At 47.9% G+C, this 24,230-nt stretch overlaps 2 protein-coding genes across 3 annotated transcripts in view; both read left to right on the forward strand.

Moving 5' to 3' along the window:
- Positions 1-6,076, forward strand: part of LOC137427199 (importin subunit alpha-7) — a 57,029-nt gene extending 50,953 nt beyond the window's left edge. Inside the window, exons 9-14 of one of the 2 annotated variants that reach the window (XM_068116459.2) lie at positions 3,986-4,149; positions 4,334-4,412; positions 4,540-4,665; positions 4,858-4,985; positions 5,282-5,460; positions 5,783-6,076. In XM_068116459.2, the coding sequence (XP_067972560.1) occupies positions 3,986-4,149; positions 4,334-4,412; positions 4,540-4,665; positions 4,858-4,985; positions 5,282-5,460; positions 5,783-5,973 (867 nt within the window). In that variant the 3' untranslated portion in view covers positions 5,974-6,076. The remainder of the gene's footprint in view (positions 1-3,985; positions 4,150-4,333; positions 4,413-4,539; positions 4,666-4,857; positions 4,986-5,281; positions 5,461-5,782) is intronic. The other variant, XM_068116457.2, reaches the window with a different exon arrangement.
- The window catches only part of LOC137427197 (amine sulfotransferase-like), a 490,514-nt gene that overhangs the window by 270,611 nt on the left and 195,673 nt on the right, over positions 1-24,230 (forward strand). The window lies entirely within an intron of this gene.

Consider the following 24,230-nt stretch of genomic DNA (forward strand, 5'->3'; position numbering starts at 1 on the left):
ACTGTAATGAAGATGAACTAATTAAACTTTGGTGCAGTGGGTCAAAGGGCGAAGGTCAAGTGCCCTTTCATTGAAAATCTGAGTTACTGCAATAGTTTGAGCCACTCAAAATATTTCAACCATATTTGACGCATTTATGGACTGGAATACAAAATGAACTGATCAATTTTCGATTGAAAGGGTCAAAGGTTAAATGTCCTGTGTCCTTTGAAAATCATATTTCAGACCATAATTCGAGTTTGAAGCATCTGATGTTCTCTCTGTCTCTGTCTCTTTCTGTCTCTCTCGGTGTGTGTCCTCTCTCTCTCACACACTCTGTCTCTCTCTCTCACTCTCACACTCTGCGTCCCTCTGTATCTTTGTCTCTCTGTCTTTCTCACACTCTCGGGACATTTAATTCTTCATTTGACCTTTAACGGAGATCAAACGTAACAGTGGGTTGACATCTAACGTGGATTGAATGAATAATAATAATAATAATAATGCATTTATTTTATATAGCGCTTTTCAAGAAGCCCAAAGACGCTTTGACAGAGTACAAAAAACAAGTGCAAAAAGACAAAAATAAATAGGTAAATAATCAAAGCAAAAGGAAGGAGAAGGAGGAGAGATAGTCAGGGGTTAAATGCTGTGGAATATGTGAATGAATGAATGATCGTTTTGAGGCCATTTTCCCCGCTAGAGCGGGGGTTAGCCTTGCGGGCCCCATGACAATCATGGTTCCCTGTTTGAGGCAATGTTTTTTTTTATGGCCGGATGCCCTTCCTGACGCCAACCCTTAGTCGCCTCTCACGATGCGCAGGGATACGGTGTACCTATTCTAAACCGGGGTACACACCGGGAAAATGTTAAATGCTGTGGGTTAAATGTTAAAGGCAGTGTTGAACAGGTGGGTCTTGAGTGATGTTTTGAATGTGGTGAGTGAGGAGGAGTCTCTGATGGTGTGAGGTAGTGAGTTCCAGAGAGTGGGAGCAGCGATGGAGAAGGCCCTGTCCCCCTAGGATCTGAATTTGGTCTGGATGGGAGCGGACAGGAGGTTGGCGCCAGCAGAGTGGAGGTTGCGGGTGGGAGTGTGTCTGGAGAGGAGGTCAGTCAGGTAGAATGGGGCCAGGTTATGGAGGGCTTTGTAGGTCAAGAGGAGGATTTTGTACTGGATTCTCTGGGGGATGGGGAGCCAGTGAAGCTTATAAAGGACGGGGGTGATGTGGTCACGGGTCCGGGAATGGGTGAGTAGACGGGCAGCGGAGTTCTGAATGTATTGGAGTTTATTGATGATTATTGAGGGTGAACCATAGAGGATGCTGTTGCAGTAGTCCAGACGGGAGGTGATGAAGGCGTGGATGAGGGTTTCTGCAGCCGTGGAGGAGAGGGATGGACGGAGACGGGCGATGTTTTTCAGGTGAAAGAAGGCTGTCTTTGTGATTTGTTTAGTGTATTTGTCGAAGGAGAGGGTTTGATCAAAGATGATGCCAAGATTCCGGATGTGAGGGGAGGTGGATACTGGGAAACCGTCAATGTTGAGGGCGAAGTTATGGGTGGATTTGGTGAGCGTTTTTGGGCCAATGATGATTATTTCAGATTTATCATAGTTAAGTTTGAGGAAGTTGATTTGAAGCCAGGATTTTATTTCAGTGATTCAGTTTGTCAGGATAGAGTGGGTGGCGGTGGAGATTGACTTGGTGGAGATGAAAAGCTGGATGTCATCGGCGAAGCAGTGGAATTGGAGACCATGACGGCGGATTAAGTGACCAAGGGGGGACAGGTACAGGATGAAGAGGAGGGGGCCGAGAACTGAACCCTGGGGGACACCTTGGGGGAGGGGAGCAGTGGGGGATTTGCAGTTATTGATGGAGATGAACTGGCATCTGTCAGAGAGGTATGATTTGATCCAAGAGAGGGCAGTGCCGGTAATGTTAAAGGTGGTTTCAAGTCGGGTGAGGAGGATGGTGTGATTGATGGTGTCAAATGCGGTGCTGAGGTCGAGGAGGATGAGAATGTTGAGGTTGCCAGCGTCAGAGGAGAGGAGAAGGTCGTTGGTGATTTTGAGGAGAGCAGTTTCAGTACTGTGGTTGGAGCGGAATCCGGATTGGAATGTTTCATACAGGTTATTGGCAGAGAGGTGATGTTTGAGTTGAGTGGCTACAGCGCGTTCCAAAACTTTTGACAGAAAGGGTAGGTTGGAGATGGATCCGAAGTTATTTAGGGTGTCAGGGTTGAGTCCAGGTTTTTTCAGAATGGGGGTAACAGCAGCAATTTTGAGGGATGGTGGGACGATGCCTGTAGACAGGGAGGAGTTTATTGTTGCAGTGATAAGTGGAGAGAGAGCAGGAAGGGAGGCCTTGACAAAGCTGGAGGGGATGGGGTCCAGAGTGCAGGTGGCAGTTTTCATTCCTATGAGGAGTTCAGAGAGGTCAGTAGGGGAGACTGGGGAGAACCGAGACAGGGGTTGGCAGGATAAGGGGGGGCAGGTGGTTTGAGGGGGAGCAGGTGCGGTGGTGGTTAAGCTGTTGTAGATGTTGTCAATTTTGCTTTGGAAGAATGAAAGGAAGGAGATGCAGTTGTCTACTGTGAATGACTGGGTGGTGGTGTCCAGGGGGCTGAGGAGTTTGTTTATTGTCGAGAAGAGTGCTTTTGGGTTTCCGGAGCCAGAGTGGATAATTTGAGAGTAGTAGGCGGAGCGGGCGCGGGAGAGGGCATCTTTGTCGTGCTGCAGGTGGTCCTTGTAGGCTTGGAAGTGAATTGTGAGACCTGTTTTATTGCGGAGTCTTTCAAGTTGGCGAGCACGAGTTTTCATCAGGCGGAGTTCAGGGGTAAACCAGGGAGCAGAATGGGTGAAAGAAACTGTTTTTGTTTTTATAGGCGCAAGCTGGTCAAGGCAGAAGGAGAGAGTGTGGTTGTAGTAGTCAGTGAGGTCAGAAGGGGTGTGGAGGTCAACGAAGGGAGAAGTGGATATTTTTTCAGAGAGGGTGGATGAGAATGAGGTAGGTGAAAGAGAGTTTAGCTTACGGAAGTTGATAATGCGATAATGCCTTGGTGCTGGGGTGGGGATGTTGATGGTCATCGTGATGGCTAAGTGGTCAGAGAGGGTGAGGTCGGAGCTAGAGAGATGGTGCAAAATTAGTCCGGTAGAGCAGACAAGGTCGAGAATGTGACCACGGTTATGGGTGGGAAAGTTGACATGTTGAGTGAGGTTAAAGCAGGTGAGTAAATCAGTGAAGTCAGTGGTTATTGTAGAGTCGGTGGAGTCAATGTGGATATTGAAATCATTGAGGGGGAGAAGGAACAGAGCTGGGTCAGAATGTAAGAGAAGTCAGACAGGAATGATGGGTGTGGTTTGGGAGGGCGGTAGACGACTGCCATGACTGACTGTGTGTGACCAGAGAGTTTAAAAGCCAGGTGTTCAAATGATGGAGCAGATGAGACGGAGATGAGGCTGGTCTTGATGTCCTGTCGGTGAATTACGGCAATTCCACCACCTCGGCCCTCTGAGCGAATGAATGAATGATCGTTTTTAAGGCCATATTTCCCTGCTGGAGCAGGGGTTAGCCTTGCGGGCCCCATGACAATCATGGTTCCCTGTTTGAGGCAATGTTTTTTTTATGGCCGGATGCCCCTCCTGACGCCAACCCTTAGTCGCCTCTTACGATGCGCAGGGATACGGTGTACCTATTCTAAATTGGGGTACACACCGTGATCATTCATCCCAGCAAGCTGGTACTCAATTTTCCGACCTCGGAAGGATGACAGGCTGAGTCAACCCCCCTGGCGTTAATTCAGCGATCGACCGGGATTCGAACCCAGGATCCTAGGATCCCAAGCCGGCACCCTAACCGCTAAGCCAACACCAGGCTAACGTGGATTGATGTACCATATATCCATCAACACATTCGAGTCAAATTCTAGTTTCTTCATCTGGCAGGTTATCCCGATGAATCTCCTATCTCGGCATTTTTCCATTCCTCATCCTGCCCTTTTTCCCCCTCAGGTGTCTCCGTGTCTCAACGTGCTATCACGGCTACTCTTCAGCTCGGACACAGACGTACTTGCTGATGCGTGCTGGGCGCTCTCCTACCTTTCGGATGGCCCCAATGAAAAGATCCAGGCGGTAATTGACTCGGGAGTGTGCCGACGGCTCGTCGAGCTTCTCATGTGAGTACATAGGTTTGTCTTTGTTTGCCAGAGGAACCTTCTTTGCACTTTCTATAAATGAGGAAACTAATAAGATTGGGCTGGTGTTTTGTTTGCTGTTAACTTGGCTCTGGTAACGATGTAAACATCAAACCAGGCCTTTTACGAGTGAGTTTCGTGATGCTTTGTGCTGCTGGGTTTGCAGGCACACTGACCTCAAGGTAGTCTCCCCGGCCTTGCGTGCCGTGGGAAACATCGTTACAGGAGATGACATTCAAACTCAGGTGTGTCACCAGTTACCTGCACTTTTTTATTATTGTGCCTGTTTCCCTCATTGATACTTGTTAAAGAAACTTGAGTAATTGTATGTGGAGCCAAATTATTGAGCTCAGAAGGAACGTGTTGTCACAGGTCATCCTGAACTGCTCGGCCTTACCATGTCTGCTGCACCTGCTAAGCAGCCTCAAGGAGTCTATTAAGAAGGAAGCATGTTGGACCATCTCCAACATCACCGCTGGCAGCCGTGCTCAGATTCAAGTAAGTTTTCGGGTCCAGCTATCTCTCGCACCCTGCATGAGTCAGATAACGGGTCCACAAACACTTGATAATTGATCCCTTCCTGGAAGGTCTGTTGTGCAAATCTTGGGACTCTTATTACCTGTTCAACTACTTTTACTCTACTTTGTATTGTGGCTTTCAGTTTTTCTAATGCGAGTGTTTCTCCCACAGGCCGTCATCGACGCAAACATATTTCCGGTATTGATTGAAATCCTCCAGAAAGCTGAGTTCCGGACGCGCAAGGAGGCCGCATGGGCAATCACAAACGCCACGTCCGGGGGTAGCTCAGAGCAGATACGGTGAGGACGTAAAAGATGGTGGTGTTGCGCGAGTTGGTTTGTGATGTCTCGTGTAAGACCGACATTTTTTGATGCCAAGGTTTCTTTGTTGTAGTAAGCTGACTTTGTTTTTGTCTCGTTCCACAATTAAAAACCAAGCTGAGGTCGGTGTTAATTTTTTTTCCTGCAGCTTCCGAAAATTAATTGAATTATTCAAATGAAGGGTGTTATGGGGAGGGAGATGAAATAGAATGAGTGTTATTCGTTTACTCCCTTTGTTGGGATTCCTCATGTTCATTCACTGGCTCTTCCTCCAGGTTTCTAGTCGAGCAAGGTTGCGTGAAACCCCTTTGTGACCTGCTAACTGTCATGGACGCCAAGATTGTGCAGGTGGCCCTCAATGGTCTGGAGAACATATTGAAGTTGGGCGAGCAGGAGGCCAGACAGAGCGCCTCGGGCATCAATCCATACTGCGCTCTCATTGAAGAGTCTTATGGTTTGAACAAAATCCTCCTTTACTCGTGTGTCCAAGTGGAGTGAAAGAAGCCAAGCTCCACTCTAATCTGTTGTTCGATCCATTGATTGGACTTTTTATTGTTGTTTTCGAATGTGATCACTGGATATCTGCTTCAGAATTTGAACGAATGAGCCAAAGTTTACATGTTGAACCCCTCTCCGTTTTGCTCACCATCCATTACTTGCACAGCTCATCCTACATTAGTAGGAAATCTGATTCACAGTTTTGTCTTTGTGTTTGACATGTTTTTTGTACTTTGTAATATAAAGTTTGATAATTTGTGGGGTTTTGTTTCTTGCAGGACTGGACAAGATAGAGTTCCTCCAGTCTCATGAGAACCAGGAGATCTATCAGAAGGCCTATGACCTCATTGAGCGCTACTTTGGTGCAGAGGATGAAGATGGACAGTTGGCGCCGCAAGTTGATGAGAATCAGCAGCAATTTCTATTCCAACCACAACCACAGGCACCGATGGGCGGGTTTCAGCTCTGAAAACAGCGGGGGTTGTGGGGGGCGAGGGGAAGGGAGAGAAGGGGGGTTTAGGGTGTGGGGGTGAAGTGTTGAAATATCAGAGAAATAAAGGGTGCAGCTTGTGAGAAGTATTTTGTGGGTTGGGTGGAAAGTAGGATTTTTTGGAATCCATTAATCATGTGGAGAGTGAAGAAGAGTGTGGGGGGAGGTGGGCATTGCTTCCTACTAATCTACGGTAATTAATTAATGACAGGCTTTCACCTCTCAGGCTTGTTTTTGTATTTCCACGTTTCGTCTGTTGTTGTTGTTGTTGTCTTTCTCACTGAGCAATCTGTTTGGATGGCTCGGTTCTGGGTCTGAATGTTTTATTTTCCGTGTCTGTATCCTCCCTTTGCTTCCTCAATTCACGGACTGACTTTGACTTTGAGCCACCAGTCCCAGTTAGGAGTTAAATCCTCTTCTTCTTCTTCTTGTCATGGTCTTCCTGCGACTGTCCTTTCATCATTTCTCTCTATCACTTTGGACGACTTGCTTTGCTACCTACAATCCAGACAGGAGTCAACTTGTAGGACAGTATTATCCCCCAACAGTAATTTATTCTTATTTTCTTTTCTTATTTACACATACATTTGGTAGAACTTGATCCTAATTTAAACCCCAATACTTTTCAACTGATCCACATGGCAGAATCCATTTTGGAGATCATAGGTTTACAATACTCCTGTTGGAGCGCTCTATCTAAAGCTCCATTTAGGCCCATTTTACTTTCTACCCACCCTGCACCTCCCCGCCTCGTACCGTGCTCAAATTTAATGCGGGATCATGCGTGTGCCACAATTTTGCATCTGGTTTAATACTTAGTTCGAAGCCCGTTTTGTTATTCCGATGGAGCGTCGCTCGTGGGCACACCACAGATCTTCGGTGCACCTGGCACGCTCTGTGGCAACACACGATGCTGCTGTATGTGGGGGTTTTGCATTGTCCTTGTTCTTGGGAACCCAGTCTGGTGTTTTTGTTTTGTTTTTCGTTATACGCCTCGTTTTGATGAGCAGGCATCAAATCTACAGTAAAGTGTTTATTTATTACACAACGTTGGTGTTTTAACCGATATCGATTCTAATCCTATTTGAATGTCATCGGCACACCTGCGCCATCTCTCCTTATTTGGAATGCCATTTGATTGGTAATCCTTTGTACAATTTAGCGTTTCACTTGGGGTTAGCGCCCGCATTTGGACTCGGTGCGTGCGACCACTTAAGAAGCCCATCGATAGGGCCGTGCCACCGTCGCAGCCAAATCGGAGCTCGCGATGCACTTCGGCCTGCCCGTACGCTGTGCGAGCCGGAAACTTGGTGAGAATTGCTTTGCACATTAAGCCTCTTGGAGGTTTAGGTCGGTTTATGCAGCACTTTTAAAGCTTGTTTTAGCGTGTTCGGAAAACACAATTGAATTGATTACACAAATCTGCATTTGCTCACTTTGTGCGGTGAAACGACATAAGAAGCTAATTTCCCCCATTTTATTATCAGGAAATTATTTCTCTACTGAGTGTCTGTGACTGTGACTGTGACTGTGACTGTGACTGTGTCTGTGTCTGTCTGTCTCTCTCTCTCTCTCTCTCTCTCTCTCTCTCTCTCTCTCTCTCTCTCTCTCTCTCTCTCTCTCTCTCTCTCTCCTCTCCCTCTCCCTCTCTCTCTCTCTCTCGCTCTCTCTCTCTCGCTCTCTCTCGCTCTCGCAGTAACAGGAGAGTCTGCACCTCCTGCTTTACTACCCCTTTTCAAACAATTGCCTTGTAGTTCCCACTTTTACCACTCCATTTCAATTTTCCTCTGTACAGTACACGGAGGGATAACAGACCCAGTAAAAACATTAACTTTTAAGCATTTGGCTCGGAGACGCGACCCTGACGTGCCCATCCATCTTATCTCTCTTTTGGGTTTATTATCTTACCTTTGCACTTAGCTTTTCCCCCTCTTTCCACTTGCTGCTTATTAATGAAAGAGGTTCTAGCCTCATTGGATCGTTGTATTTCATGCGGAGCGTCCGTATTCAATACACCGTCTGCAATGGTGGATGACTCACTAAGGATTAATACAAAATGTAACGTTTTAAGGGTCTGAGGTTTTGTTTTTTGGAACAGGAAACGTTACCGACGTGATGCGTTTTCCATACTTTCTTTTTTACTTTCTAAGTCTACCTCCTTTTCAGACATACTTAAGCTGTGACTATGAATACGTATTCATAACGTTAACTTAGTGCGACGTGAAACTGACGACAATATAAGCTCTGCTCATTAAAGCATCCTAATTCATACATGGGATTTTCTATTTGCACACGACACGTGGGCTACCATGTGAGCTACCACATTGGCTGCAGGTGACCTGCGACTGCAGGTGACGTCTCCCTCTGTGGCTTCCGGACTTTGCGAACCGCTCACGACGCCTGGATTTTCTGCGGGCCCGGGCAGGCGGACCACTGCTTTTTTTGATCTCTCCCTCGTCAATCGTCTAATTTGGTTGTGTTTGCATCGAGAACTTTTTGCGCAGGTTGCATCCTCCACCGCTTCCTTTCTTCACGTAAATGATCACAAGCTCTGGCTGAGAATCAAGTTTGCTGTGCCATTTTGGATTCCATGCGGAACGTTTGAGTTTTGGGTGGCGGTGCGACGTACTCCGATCTCGTGGTCGGCTTGCGTTCTGTCGTTTTCACATACTATACTCAGTACACAATGACATTCAAGATGCTTCGTTTTGCTGAACATTTGTATTAAAAACAAAAACTGGGCCCTCCCAGCAATATTTAATTCATTATTTGCTGATTGCTCATCTGGTTAAGTATTCCTGATAATCTTGGTCCTTTAACTATCCAGCAAGGCCCTTTTCAAATGACCTTTGTGGCTCCTGGTGAGTTTACAAAGTTCTGTTTCCCTCGCTGCGTTCAGGCTACAAATAGAGTCAACGCAGTTTTGATGTTTATTGAACTGCTTATTGTTCAACTAATTATTAATGCTGTTTTCTTTTCGATTTCCCAGGTAATTAAGAATGAACCTCCCTGTGAATGTCTAATCAAACACAGTGGCTCATTGAAGGCATTCGTGCCAAATGGATGGTCTTACTGCGGCGCATTGGATTCTGAAGGGGAGGCCTTTTGGGGAATTGTTTTGGGGTTTTGTTGCTGCTGCTGCTATTTGTAGTGTTAGAAAGGTAGTCGTATTCATGCTTGTTGCCATTGCTTCCACACTGGTGACTTTGGCAAATTTTCAATGACAAATGTAATTGGTGAAGGAAATGGAGCTTTCCTTTTCAGCAATGTAATGCATGACCCCTGTGGCCCGTCCCCACCCCCCACTCTTTTCCCTCAACTCGGTGCAAAAGCTAGACCCCAAAGCAATTGTTAAAATGCTAAGTTCCCAAGATTTTAATGTTTTCTTGTTTTTACCTGAAACTCAGTACAAGCTGAAGGGGCAGACAGACGAGGAGGAGGGGGTCCCTGTTATTTATTTGGTGTTTTATGAAGCAACATTGGCATGGTGTTTGCACTTTTGAGTAACTTGTCTCTGTTGAGGGTCAGACATTGTGTAAAGGTTCAGGCGAAGTGGCGTAAACTTGCTTGTGCCATCGCATCATCATAACTCTCACTCTGGCAGAGCCAAATATGTTCTTCGGAGCCTCGCTTCCTTTGCCACAAACCTTGGGGACTCCGTGGAGCCGTGTTGTCCGCAGACCGAGCTAACCTGACGCTGAGATTGTGTGAGTGAATGAACTTTACAGACCGGGACAGAAAAACCCTGAGCTGTGCCTCGTGCAAGCATCCGTTCAAACGTTTAGTACGTTCGGTATTCTTCATTGTAGGTCTTTTATTTGTTTTGGTTAAGGCTAGGCCATGTACTGTATCCAATTTCCTGTTTATCACCTCCAATGAGATCCCGTCAGCCTCAAGCCTGCAACACTTCTGTTTGAGGGATCCATTGGAATTGCCACGAATTTGTGAAGTATTGGGGGCAACAATACGGGGCTTTACCACCACATGTTACTGGATATTTAACACCAGCAAAGACGACCGGATACCTGCAGCGCAGCCCCGGCTGCTTGGTACACGTCACGTGTTAACACGGTGAAGGAAGGTTGTGGACAGTCACGTGATTACTTTGGATATTCTGGTGCTTTGTTGCTCGTTTCTACTGTGGTATTGCACACAGGCCTCCTTTGGAAACGCACGATTATCCTTTAAACGCCTTAAATTGATGGTTCAACAAAGCCTTGCGAGTTGGGAATGTGTTTCCATCAGTTGTTCAAGTCGTTGATGTATTTTCACGTTGGCACTTTGCTCAAAGGCAAAACACCCGAAGGTTGATCCAAAACGAGTACTTGTGGAAGTTTTCGAATTTTCAAATTGGATTCCGTGAATCTGGCGTTTATCTCTCGATGCTTTATTTGGGGCGTTTTGTTTCGTCCGTTTGCTTTTCATTTATTTGTTATTTTGAAAGGAATTGTACCGATCTCAATAACTACAACATTGCCGTGCATATCGTCGCCATCCTTTCATCGTCCACCACGAGGCATTACTGGCTCGTACCTACATTTACGTTTGACTTGCACTCGCGTGAGTGTTTACACATTTTGCTGCTTTGCTTTGGTTTGTCGATACTGGTCAAAACTCCCCATCACCGGGCTCATCGAGACTCCATCCTGCTCACCCCATTTTCCTGCCACCCACCCATTCCCCCTTCACTGTGCTTGTCGAAACTCCTTCCCACCCACCCCATTGTCCTGCCACCCACCCCAATGTCCTGCCACCCACCCCATTCCCCCATCACTGGGCTTGTCGAGATGCCTTCCCACCCACCCCATTGTCCTGCCACCCACCCATTCCCCCTTCACTGTGCTTGTCGAAACTCCTTCCCACCCACCCCATTGTCCTGCCACCCACCCATTCCCCCTTCACTGTGCTTGTCGAAACTCCTTCCCACCCACCCCATTGTCCTGCCACCCACCCCAATGTCCTGCCACCCACCCCATTCCCCCATCACTGGGCTTGTCGAGATGCCTTCCCACCCACCCCATTGTCCTGCCACCCACCCCATTCCCCCATCACTGGGCTTGTCGAGACTCCGTCCTGCTCACCCCATTGTCCTGCCACCCACCCCATTGTCCTGCCACCCACCCCATTCCCCCATCACTGGACTTGTCGAGACTCCTTCCCACCCACCCCATTGTCCTGCCACCCACCCCATTGTCCTGCCACCCACCCATTCCCCCATCATCGGGCTCGTCGAGACTCTGTCCCACCCACCCCATTCCCCCATCACTGGGCTTGTCGAGACTCCTTCCCACCCACCCCATTCCCCCATCACCGCGCTCATTGAGACTCCGTCCTGCTCACCCCCATTCTCCTCCCACCCACCCCATTGTCCTGCCACCCACCCCCATTGTCCTGCCACCCCCCCCCCATTCCCCCATCACTGGGCTTGTCGAGACTCCTTCCCACCCACCCCCATTGTCCTACCACCCACCCTATTGTCCTGCCACCCACCCATTCCCCCATCATCGGACTCATCGAGACTCCATCCCACCCACCCCATTCTCCTACCACCCACCCCATTCCCCCATCACCAGGCTCATTGAGACTCCATCCCACCCACCCCATTCTCCTACCACCCACCCCATTCCCCCATCACCAGGCTCATTGAGACTCCATCCCACCCACCCCATTCTCCTACCACCCACCCCATTCCCCCATCACCAGGCTCATTGAGACTCCATCCCACCCACCCCATTCTCCTACCACCCACCCCATTCCCCCATCACCAGGCTCGTCGAGACTCCATCCCACCCCCTTCAACATTCCCCCATCACCGGGCTAGTCGACACACCGTCCCACCCACCCCATTCCCCATTCCCCTGTCACTGGGTCGTCTATACTTGTCTAGTCTCCCCTGAACGTTCCGGACATCGGCTTGGCAGTGTAACAACACAGGCTACGTGGAAACAAAATGCCTTGAAATTGACCTCAGTAAAAAAGGGGAATCCTTTTTATGCAGTCTTGTTTACTGTTTTAAACTTATAAATCGTTAAAGTGTTACGCTATTTTAATGCAAATATTTTGCAAGGACAGTATGTTAAAATGTTATGCTGTGCTTTTCCGTCTCTGCATCGATCTTCTCATTGGGCACTGGAACCTTCCATGATTGTTTATAAATATTTCCCATGTTTTATTTCCGGAATAACAGCACTTTGTACATTTGAATATCAATGTCCGATTCTGTTCCACCGTTACTCGTCTTAGTTTCTTTCTCTCTTTCTCTCTCTCTCTCTCTCTCTCTCTCTCTCTCTCTGTCTCTGTCTCTCTGTCTCTCTGTCTCTGTCTCTCTCTCTCTCTCTGTCTCTGTGTCTCTCTCTCTCTCTCTCTCTCTCTCTCTCTCTCTCTCTCTCTCTCTCTCTCTCTCTGTCTCTGTCTCTGTCTCTCTCTCTCTCTGTCTCTCTTTCTCTCTCTCTCTCTCTCTCTCTCTCTCTCTCTCTCTCTCTCTCTCTCTCTCTCTCTTGTCTCTCTCTGTCTCTCTGTCTCTCTCTCTCTCTCTGTCTCTCTGTATCTCTGTCTCTCTCTGTCTCTCTCTGTCTCTGTCTCTGTCTTTCTCTCTCTCTCTCTCTCTCTCTCTCTCTCTCTCTCTCTCTCTCTCTCTCTCTCTCTCTCTCTCTCTCTCTCTCTCTCTCTCTCTCTCTCTCTGTCTCACCCCGTCTCTCTCTCTGTCTCTCTCTCTCTCTCTCTCTCTCTCTGTCTCACCCCGTCTCTCTCTCTGTCTCACCCCGTCTCTCTCTCTGTCTCACCCCGTCTCTCTCTCTGTCTCACCCCGTCTCTCTCTCTGTCTCACCCCGTCTCTCTCTCTGTCTCACCCCGTCTCTCTCTCTGTCTCACCCCGTCTCTCTCTCTGTCTCACCCCGTCTCTCTCTGTCTCACCCCGTCTCTCTCTCTGTCTCACCCCGTCTCTCTCTCTGTCTCACCCCGTCTCTCTCTCTGTCTCACCCCGTCTATCTCTGTCTCACCCCGTCTCTCTCTCTGTCTCACCCCGTCTCTCTCTCTGTCTCACCCCGTCTCTCTCTCTGTCTCACCCCGTCTCTCTATCTCTATCTCTATCTCTCTCTCTATCTCTCTCTCTATCTCTCTCTCTATCTCTCTCTCTATCTCTCTCTCTCACCGTATTGCCTGCTTGTTTGGCCGTTTCACCTGTGCAGCTGAAGCATTAGCAATTGTGAAACGATCATCTCATCTGGCTTTCACAATGTAAAGAGTGTACGATCTGTATATTTGGCTGGAACAGATGTCTGCTCAGGTCTGTTTCTCATAAATCCCTCTCCCCCGTTCCCCTCGTGTGCAACACCGACTTTACGACTTGAATCGTGCGAATGTTCGAGTGCGCTGACGGCGGCAAACGGTATTCATGGAACTGCGACTTTTTAGTTTTGTATTTTTCTTTAATTTCCTTTGTTAAATATGTAAAATTGCTGTAAGGTTTCGATAAAATCCGAATAAACTTCAGTTATGGATCAGCGAGGCATTTCTTTTTTTTTTTATAACCAGTCGATGCCCATGGAATATCTAGAACACTGAACAGATCAGGATGCAACAGAACCAGAGTGACAATAGAGAGAGGGGGGGACTTCAACAGGGGGGTTGATGGAGACTCGAGGCAGACTTGGACAAATGGGTGTGGGAAGAATGGGGGGGGGGGGTGGGGTAGAATAGGACACATAGGGTGGACAAGGTGGATACAGAAGGAAAGTCGGGAAGGAAAAACTGGAAACTTGGAAGGAAGAAGGATTGGTGTTCAGTGCAGTTAATGAGGGTAGAAAAGATCATGGTTTTGGATTGGGGTCAATCTGAGATGGTGGTGACCACCTGTCTTGTAGACTTGGAGGAAAGATTGAGATTGAAGAGGATGTGGAAGTTGGTTCCACAGGTGGGATAGAGAGGAACGAATGAGCAGAGGCGAGCAGTGATCGTGGATTTAGGTAGTTTCACCAGAAGGGGGGTGATGGTGGATGTGTGCGTCCCACAGAAACCTGGGTTGGGGGAGACAAAGCATGGACAGAGCAGAGGGTGCAATACCAGAAAGGAGATGGTAGAAGACAGAGAGACCACCGACCTGTCTGCGATGGAAAAGTGATAGGCCCATAGACTCTGCTTCTTCACGGGAGATTCCAATAATCTTAAAATCCTTGGTTTTCACGCCATCAAGCTGAGCAAGGTGAGAGGCACGGGAGCCAGCCCAGAAGGGAGAGCAGTACTCTTTGAAGCTGTGGATCTAGTGGGTTGACAGGAGTTAAGGTGTGCCAAGGAAGGACTTTGTACGACGAGGGATGCCCAGTCGGAGGCTGGATTTGGAGGCCAATTTTGAAATGTGATTTGACCAAGAAAGATCATGGCTGAAAGTGAGGCCCAGTAGTTTGAATGGCTCAACTTCCTCAAGAACATTGTGAAGAATGTAGATGTGGCAGGAGGCATTTCCAGACTTTTCTTTGGGGAGTGAGAGCGAGATTTGTCAGGATTGAAAGACATATTTCAAGTGTTTCACCAGCTTGTGATTTTTTTTTTTTTTTTTTTTTTTTTTAAGGTCTGAAGAGCAGTAAGAGGCTGCCGCCTGTCTGTCTGAAGGATGATGGATGTCACGCCAAGGGTGGAGTCATCATTAAATAGATAAACAGGATTTGCCAGAGTCGGTGAGATCATTGAAGAAGATCAGGAATAGGACTCGGCCCAGAACACTGCCTTGGGGTACTCCACCCTTGACAGAGAGGAGATTAAAGGATTCCGTTGAGAGCTACATGTTGGCTACAAGAGTTGAGGAAGTTAGTAATCCAAGAGTGGAGTTGGCCTTGGATTTCATAGGCAGAGAGTTTGGAGAGTTAGGTGGGATGCCAGACTGTATCAAAGGCATGAGATGTGTCCTGAGAGACGGCCCTGATCTCGATTCTGACATTGAGGGCCTCCATCCATTGTTTGGAGAGTAGAAGCAGCATGTCCAAGGTGGAGTGACCTGGTCTGAAATCAAATTGATTATATCTGAGATGAGGTTGTTGGAGAAAATGAAGGATTTCATATCGACTGCAATGATGGATTGCATGACCTTGCTGATGATTGGAAGTCAGCTGATAGGTCTGTAGTTAAAGGGATCCGTTTTTCCACCATTTTACCTCCGCCATCAACGGTGGGTGGAGGTTATGTTTTCACCCCTGTTTGTCTGCTTGTGAACAGGATATCTCAAGTTTTGGACAGATTCGGACAAAATTTGGTGGAGAGGTTTGGTGTGTGAGAAGGAAGAAATTATTTGATTTTGGGGAAGATCTGGATCCGAGAATATTTTCAGTGATTCTTCGCCATTGAAAAATGGGCTTTAATACGATATATGGCACGATATCTCAAAGTTGTGGATGGATTTCAATGCAATTTGGTGGACGGGTTGGTTGTGGACAATGAAGAGTTGATTCCGTTTTGGTGAAGATGTGGATACGGATCTGGATACAAGAGTTTAAAAAATGTTTCAGTGATTCTTCACCAAGGACGACTTATGACGAAACTTGGTGGATGAGTTGGTTAGGTGACAAGAATAAGCCGGTTTGATTTTGGTTCATGTACGAATCCAGATCCGGCCCATCGGGAGGATACAAACCATGCCGCAGTGTTGCAGAGCAGGTTTTTAGGACGTGTGAGCTCATGCCGTCTGGTCCAGTAGCAGTGAGAGTCGCAGGTTGAAAACACCTTCCCCACCTTCTCAGTTGCAAAAGACAGAGTCCAGGAGCAATTGGGTACGACTGGGAAGGATGGGTACCGATAGTGAGCAGTTGAGGACACAAGATTTGGAAGCAAACGCAGAATTGAGGCATTCTGCCTTCTTTGAGCAGAGTCGGTTGTGTTTCCATTTGAAGAGAGGGAAGAGATGTAAGGGGAGCATACTCCAGAGACAGATTTAATAAGGTGCCACCAGATTTCAGAGGGAGACAAGTTTGAAACCTCATTCTTGAGGTTGAGGACAGATGTTGTTTTCTGGCTGTTCTGAGAGTGCACACACCTTTGTTCCGAACTTTGTGGAATGCACGGAGTTTGCCTTCGGTCGGATTTGCCTTCCAGGAAGAAAAGGCAAGTTGTTGCAGTACAACTGCGTCACCACAGGATTCAGTGTGCCATTGGCAGGAAGAAGGGTAGAATAATTGAAGACGCGATTGGATGAATCTGTGCATGAGAGAGAGGGCAGGTTTCTGTTTAAGAATTTCCAGGTTGAGTTAATATCAGGGCTGGTAGATATGGGAGACCAGTCCTGAAGAGAGATGGCTGCTTGCAGTCCCTGCCAATCTGCCTGAGTGAATTGTCAGACTCGCCGGCATTGAGGCAGCTCTCTGGGAAAAGCTGGAGAGAAGTTGATCTTCACAAGCACATGATCAGATGAACCAATTGGAGCAGAGGAAGAGCAGGAGACATTCATCATTACCAAGTCCAGAAGGGAGGATTTGCCATTGGGAGACATCTTGGTTGGAAAGTTCACAGATTGGGTCAGTTCTATGGAGTCACAGAAGTCCTTTGTGGAAGTGCCACGGCTAGTGAGAGAGAGGTACGAACACCCAGGCAAGTTGCATGGTGACAACGCGATGTTAGCAGCACTCGCACGCGCAGTATACAACACAACATGCATTTTAAGGCCATTTTCCCTGCTAGAGCGGGGGTTAGCCTTGCGGTCCCCATGACAATCTTCTCCATTTTGCCCTATTTTCTGCATCTCCCCTTGTTAACCCCCTTTCCCGCATTTCTTCTTCCACCACCTTTAGCCAAGTCTTTCTCGGTCTTCTCTGTCCTCTACTTCCTTCTACATTCATTTCCATCACTCTTCTCAACCAGTCACTTTCATCCTTCCTCAACACATGACCAAACCATCTCAACCTGTTTCTCTTCACAGCATCCATCACAGGCTCTATTCCCATCATCTTTCACAATTCATCATTTGTCTTCCTCTCTTTCAACGATACTCCGCACATCCACCGAACCATTCGCATTTCCAGCCTTCGTTGCTGCTCTACGTTCATTACCCATGTCTCGCTCCCATAAATCATAACACTTCACACACATGCAGCACACACCTTTCCCTTCAGCTTCAACGACACTCCTCTCCTCGTCAGCACGCCACTCAGTTCCCGAAACTTCTTCCATGCACATCTCACTCCAGCAACCGTTGCCGAGTCTGATCCACCTTCTCCATTCAGCATTTCTCCTTGGTCGCAAAATGTTTTCACACCTTCCAGCTTCATTCCGTCTCCAAGATCCAACTCAACATCCAACAAGATCCAACAAGCATTCAAGATCCAACAGCAGCTCAATGGAATACTGTTCCCCCCTCTGGGCCTGTGCTCCTGCCTCACACCTAGCTCGACTTCACGCTGTTGAAACCAAAGCTTTCAGAATCATTGGAATCTCCTGCGATGAAGCCACCTCCGAGGGCCTTTCACTCACTCAGCAGGCAGGTTGGGGGTCTTTCTGTCTTCTACCGACTCCTCTCCGGCCTTGCTCCCCCAGCTCTCTCTGTGCTGTCCCCCAAATATTCCTACAGGTCGCAAAAGATTTGCCAGCAACCCTCCTATGGTTAAATTGCCAAATTCTAGGCTCTCTGCTCACCTTCACTCTTTTATTCCCCTTTTCCCCCGCCTCTGGAACAAACTCCCCCACTCCCTTCAATCCCACTCCTCCCTCCAGGTCTTTAAAACAGCTGTTCACCACCATCTCTTATCTTCCCCCATCCAAAACCTTGATCTTTTCTACCCCCGCTAATTCACCCCAGATACACTTTTTCGAAATTCCAACTTTTTTCCTGGAAGTCCTTGCAGTGTTCATATGTTTTATACCTCTCCCACCTCCCCCCAAGGCCTCTCCCTCCCACAGTTCGCTCGATGTCCCCGCTCTCAAATGTTGTGTTTGTGTCCTTCGCCCTCTCTCCCCATCTTGTCTCCCGCTCCCCTTTTTTGTGTTTTATGTGTTCGTTTGTGTCGGTTTGACTTTTTGTGTGATTAATGTTAGCTCTTTCACGAGCCTCGATCTTGCATACAAAAAAAAAAAAACCTGCTACACTGGTTAATGACCCTCTCAGACCACGACATTTTTGATGAACCCACTCAGCGCACCTTGTACATTAAATGGAGTTCACTCCGACACCCTTCCTGCACACAGCACACGGCCACTTCCCAGTTCTTTCCACCTCACCACATGCTTTACCACTTGCCATCACCTTCCTTTTTTGTGATTCTCACCTTCAGACCTTTTGTCTCCATACATTCCTTCCACTTGTTCATCTTCTCCTTCAGTCCATCCATACTTTCCGCAATCAACACCAGATCATCTGCATCCAGCAACTCCCACGGTAAACCCTCCTTTACATTCCGAGCCAGCACCTCCATCCTTCGTACTGACCCCTGATTCACTTCCACCTTCACCTCAAACTCACCACTGTTCCCGTCCTTTGTCCTTACAACTGTGCGCGCTCTTTCGTACATTGCCATCACTACTCTGATCAACCATTCCTCCACTCCTAACTTCCTCAATGCCCATGTCACTACTTCGCTTAGAACCCTATTGAATGCTTTCTCCAGATCAACAAACCCAAGAAACAACTTCTTCCTCTTCTCCATGTACTTCTCCTGCAACTGCCTTTCAATAAAAATCGCGTCTGTCGTTCCTCTTCCTGGCATAAATCCAAACTGCATTTTGTCGATCTTCACTTTGTTCCTTATCCTCCTCTCCAACACCCTTTCCAATACCTTAATTCCATGCTCTAATAACGTTATCACTCGATACGAGCCACAGTCCAGAGGGTCACCTTTCCCCTTGTATAAAGGGGCGAGGGTACTCAGTTCCCAATCCACTGGCATGCGGCCTTCTTTCACCACCAGATTACAGATCTCTGTCACTCTCTTCACACCCCAACTTTCCGCTGCCTTCAACATACAGTGCATTCAGAAAGTATTCAGACCCCTTCACTTTTTTCACATTTTGTTATGTTGCAGCCTTATGCTGAAATCGTTTAAGTTCATTTTTTCCCTCGTCAATCCACACTCAATACCCCATAATGACAAAGAGAAAACAGGATTTTAGAAAGTTTTTCAAATTTATTAAAAAGAAAAAAATTGAAGTATCACATTTACATAAGTATTCAGACCCTTTGCTGTGGCACTTGAAATTTAGCTCAGGTGCCTCCCATTTCTCTTGATCATCTTTGAGATGTTTCTACACCTTGATTGGAGTCCACCTGTGGTAAATTCAATTGATTGGACATGATTTGGAAAGGCACACACCTGTTCTCAACCCCGCTCTCACAGCTGGTCTCTCACATAAGGTCTCACAGCTGACGATGCATATCAGAGCAAAGACCAAGCCATGAGGTTGAAGAAACTCCCTGCAGAGCTCAGCGACAGGATTGTGTCGAGGCACAGATCTGGGGAAGCCTACAAAAAAATTTCTGCTGTATTGAAGGTTCCCAATAGTGGGGCGGCTTAGCCCAAATATTCAAAAGAATTGTGCATTTTGTGATACAAGCACCAAATTTGGCAGAAATGTACATTAATATGTTGCGAACATTTTCAGATATTGGGCCACTTGAAATTCTCTCTTTATGTCCGCCATATTGGATTTCAAAATGGCCGCCACTTGAAATCTACATTTGCTATTATCTCTGGACGTAATGCAGCTATTGACTTGATTCTGGTATCTAAATGTATGTTTTTGGGGGCAAGGAATCCAATGGTACCACATCATCCACCAGTGTCAGGCACAGTGTTGCACAGGAGACCCCACTTCCAATATACATAGGGATGATGCTGCATGCTCATACACGCAAGAAGGAATTGGTCGACAGACTGTCACACCTTGGCCTGAGCATCTCCTATGATAGAGTGCTCCAGCTCTCAGCACAGATGGGCAACAGTGTCTGCCAACAGTTTCACAGAGAACGAGTGGTCTGCCCTCCGAAGATGCGTGGCAAAGTGTTTACAACTGCCGCTGTAGACAACATAGATCACAACCCCAGTGCAACAACATCAAAGGACTCCTTCCATGGTACCGCTATCTCCCTCATACAACATCCTTCTTACACTGGTGAAGGAGTGGATCGGAGTATCGTCATTGTTGGAGGATCTGGGGATGCACGGTCCAAGACAGTCGCCCCCTTGCCGCACTACTACACTGATGTACCCCCTGTCACTAGCAGCATCAAGAAGTCGCCTGTCCCAGCTGCTAAAGTGGCGTCATTGACCAGAGGAGACTTCAAACAGCAGACTGATGAAGAATACCAATGGCTAGGCAATGCAAAGCGAGTCCTGGAAGACAACACTGGTACAGTGGACAATGACAACACATCTTGGGCTGCATTTCATGCCAGCCGACAGCCACCAGATGCTCGAGTCATCTGCCCCACGTCGCTGCTTCCACTCTTCCTGGAGAGTGCCCACACAGTGGCCATGATCCGGCACTCAATGGACGTCGTGAAGAATGCTGTGGAACACCTGAATCCTGGACAGACACCAGTGGTCACCGTTGATCAGCCACTGTTTGCTTTGGCCAAGCAGATACAGTGGAAGTGGCCAGAGAGCTATGGTGAAGACCAGATAGTGGTGATGTTTGGTGGCCTCCACATAGAGATGGCGGCACTGAGGACACTGGGGGACTGGCTGAAAGGGAGTGGTTGGGTGCAAGCACTTGTGCAAGCCGAGATTGCGACAGCAGGGACAGCAGACTCATTCCTGCGAGCATCCCATGTCTTGCGCACAAGAAGAGCACATCAAGTGACTGCAGCAGCACTGTACATCCTGCAACACCGTGCCTACAACCACTACTGTCTGGGAGAAACCAGGGATGCAGAGGACCTTCCGGAGTCTGAAGACTGGTGTTGCCAGAGAGGAGAAGACATCCTCCAGTTTCACTACTGGGCAACCGTGCTGGAACTAGAACTGTTGGTTCTAGTGTATGTGCGTTCTCTCAGGCAGGGATCGTTAATGATGTACCTCGATGCTCTGACAGAGCTGGTCCCCTGGTTCCATGCACTGGATCACACCCACTATGCTAGGTGGATACCAGTGCACCTGAAGGACATGGCCGAACTCACCATCAAACACCCAGATGTAGCCAGGAAATTCAGGGAAAGCCACTTCACCGTTCAGAAAACACAGAGGGTGTTCTCTTCAATCCCGATTGACCAGGCACATGAGCAGAATAATGCCTGCATCAAAGGAGACGTTGGAGCAGTTGGGCTCACTGACAACCCTAGTGCCCTACGTCGCTGGATGGTTGCGGGACCAGAAGTTGCCAGGGTGATCGAAGAATTCCAGGATGGGAACCAACACTGGAGACGGCAAACAGCAGACACACGTCATCATGATCAGACGCCAAGTGTACAGGCCTCATTTGTGAAAGATGTTCGCTCTCTCGTCGGTGTCATAGAGGAGATGGGCAACCCATTCGAGGAGGAGAGTCAGGATGTAGTCAAACTGGACACAAAGGAGATCGCAGATCCTGCTGCTGTGGAGACCATGATGAATGCCAAGAGGATTGGCCAAGAGCAGTTCGAGGCTTTCACCAGAGAGTGTCTGTTGGACAGAACAAAGGCAGTGGACGCACCCATTCCTCGTAACAAGCTGAAGGTGTTCAGCACTTCCACTCCAAGAAGCCAGAGCAAAGGTCAGCAACAGCTCGCCTCCATCAAGAATGACCGTGAACTCTTCGCACGCCTGTACATTGGCTGCCAGACGAGGGATGGAAACCTTGAGGAGTTCTTTTGTCACGAGAATCAGGCATGTCCTCCTGCATTGTCTGATGGTGGAAGCCTCTGCACTGGTACCAAGAGTGATCTCCTCACATGCTTGGAAGAAGTCTCCGACGCAAAGACAGAGACTCCTGTCACGACCTGTATTGTGCTTGATGGAGCAGCCATCGTCCAGATGCTGAAGCCGGCTGCATCAAAGACCTTTGAAGAGTATGCACAACAGATCTTCATCCCATATATGTCCACGAAGCTGCAAACAGTGTCACGCCTGGATCTGGTCTGGGATACTTACCTTGCTGATTCACTGAAAGGTAGTACACGTGCAAAGCGGGGACAAGGTGTGCGGAGACGTGTGGTGGCTGCCGCAGCCATACCAGGAAACGGGCAGAACTTCCTACGAGTGGACAGCAACAAGACCGAGCTGTTCAGGTTCCTCTCAGCAGCTCTCATGGAATGGTTTGACCAGGAGGACAAGCAACTCGTCATTACTGATGGAGAGGCAGTGCTCAGCAAGCCACTACTGCCAGATCTGACCTCACTCGCCCCATGTAACCATGAAGAGGCTGACAGTCGGATGTTGCTGCATGCATCTCACGCAGTCCAGCATGGACACCATGCAATACTCATCCGGACTGTAGACACCGATGTTGTGGTGCTGGCAGTGTCCCTGGCACAGGAGTTGCAACCAGAAGACAAACTGTGGCTGGCATTCGGAACAGGCCAGAGTTTCCGATACCTAGCAGCACACGAAATAGCAGCTGGATTGGGACGTGAGAAGGCTCGTGCACTGCCAATGTTCCACGCTCTAACTGGATGCGACACTGTGTCTAGTTTTCATAGACATGGCAAGAACACTGCGTGGGCAGTCTGGACGGTACTGCCAGAACTCACTGAGGCGCTGCTGCTGCTGTCCTCTGCACCTCGTGACATACCAGACGATGCAATGCGCATCATCGAGAGGTTCGTGATCCTGTTGTATGATCGAACCAGCAAATGCACAGACATTGACAAGGCCAGGAGGAAACTCTTCGCAAGGAAGAACAATGTGCAGCTCATCCCTCCAACGAAGGCAGCTCTGGAGGAACATGTCAAGAGGGCAGTGTATCAAGGTGGACATGTGTGGGGTCAGATACTGCTGCCAGCACCAGAGCTCCCTCCACCAACCAACTGGGGTTGGTCAAGGACTGGAGAAGGACAGTACACACCTTACTGGACCAGGCTAACTGAGGCAGCTCACAGCTGCATTGAGCTGGTTTCTTGCAAGTGCAAGAAAGGGTGTGTGAGGCGCTGCAAGTGCAAAAAGGCTGCCCTTCAGTGCACAGCCCTCTGTGTGTGTGAAGGGGACTGCACATGACGATGAGTCAACAACATACATGTACTTGTGGCAATGCTGAACTTGTTAACATGACACTGTTTATGTACACGTATCTTCAGTACCGGTATATACCTAGCCTCAGATACCAGTACACCTAGCCTCAAATACTAGACCATGTAGCATGTCAGTATTATACCTAAGACATTTACAGAACTAAGACATTCTTTTCAAAGTATTGTGTTGAATCCAATATTTGCCTAGATAATTTCCAAGTAAAATTATATAACAGACTGTGATAGATAATATTAAGTTGAAATTGGTACCATTGGATTCCTTGCCCCCAAAAACATACATTTAGATACCAGAATCAAGTCAATAGCTGCATTACGTCCAGAGATAATAGCAAATGTAGATTTCAAGTGGCGGCCATTTTGAAATCCAATATGGCGGACATAAAGAGAGAATTTCAAGTGGCCCAATATCTGAAAATGTTCGCAACATATTAATGTACATTTCTGCCAAATTTGGTGCTTGTATCACAAAATGCACAACAGGTTTGCTATGCTGCTACACTACAAGAGCACTGGCCTCCATAATTCTTAAATGGAAGAAGTTTGGAACAACCAGGACTCTTCCTCGAGCTGGCCGCCCGGCCAAACTGAGCAATCGGGGGAGAAGGGCCTTGGTAATAGAGGTGACCAAGAACCCGATGGTCACTCTGGCTGAGCTCCAGAGATCCTGTGTGTAGATGGGAGAAACTTCCAGAAGGACAACCATCACTGCAACACTCCATTGATCTGGGCTTTATGGCAGAGTGGCCAGACAGAAGCCTCTCCTCTGTGAAAGATGAATTTTAACGATTTCAGCATAAGGCTGCAACATAACAAAATGTGAAAAAAGTGAAGGTCTGAATACTTTCTGAATGCACCGTCTCCCCTGCAACTCCCGTCAGCCCTCCTGCTTTTCTACTCTTCATTGCTTTTATCGCTTCCTCAACTTCCTTCTCAGTTATCTTCTCTGCCGGTCCTAAAACTGGGTTACTCTCAATGTTCCCGTCCCATTCATTCTCTGCATTCAACAGCATTTCCATATATCTCTTCCATCTTCCTTTAATTATATCTGGGTCGACAACGATTTGTCCCACTTCATCCTTCAAGCAACTCACCCCCATCACAT

This window comes from Myxine glutinosa, chromosome 5 (genome assembly GCF_964187855.1).
Source record: "Myxine glutinosa chromosome 5, kmMyxGlut1.1, whole genome shotgun sequence".
In the NCBI taxonomy this organism is placed as follows: domain Eukaryota; kingdom Metazoa; phylum Chordata; class Myxini; order Myxiniformes; family Myxinidae; genus Myxine; species Myxine glutinosa.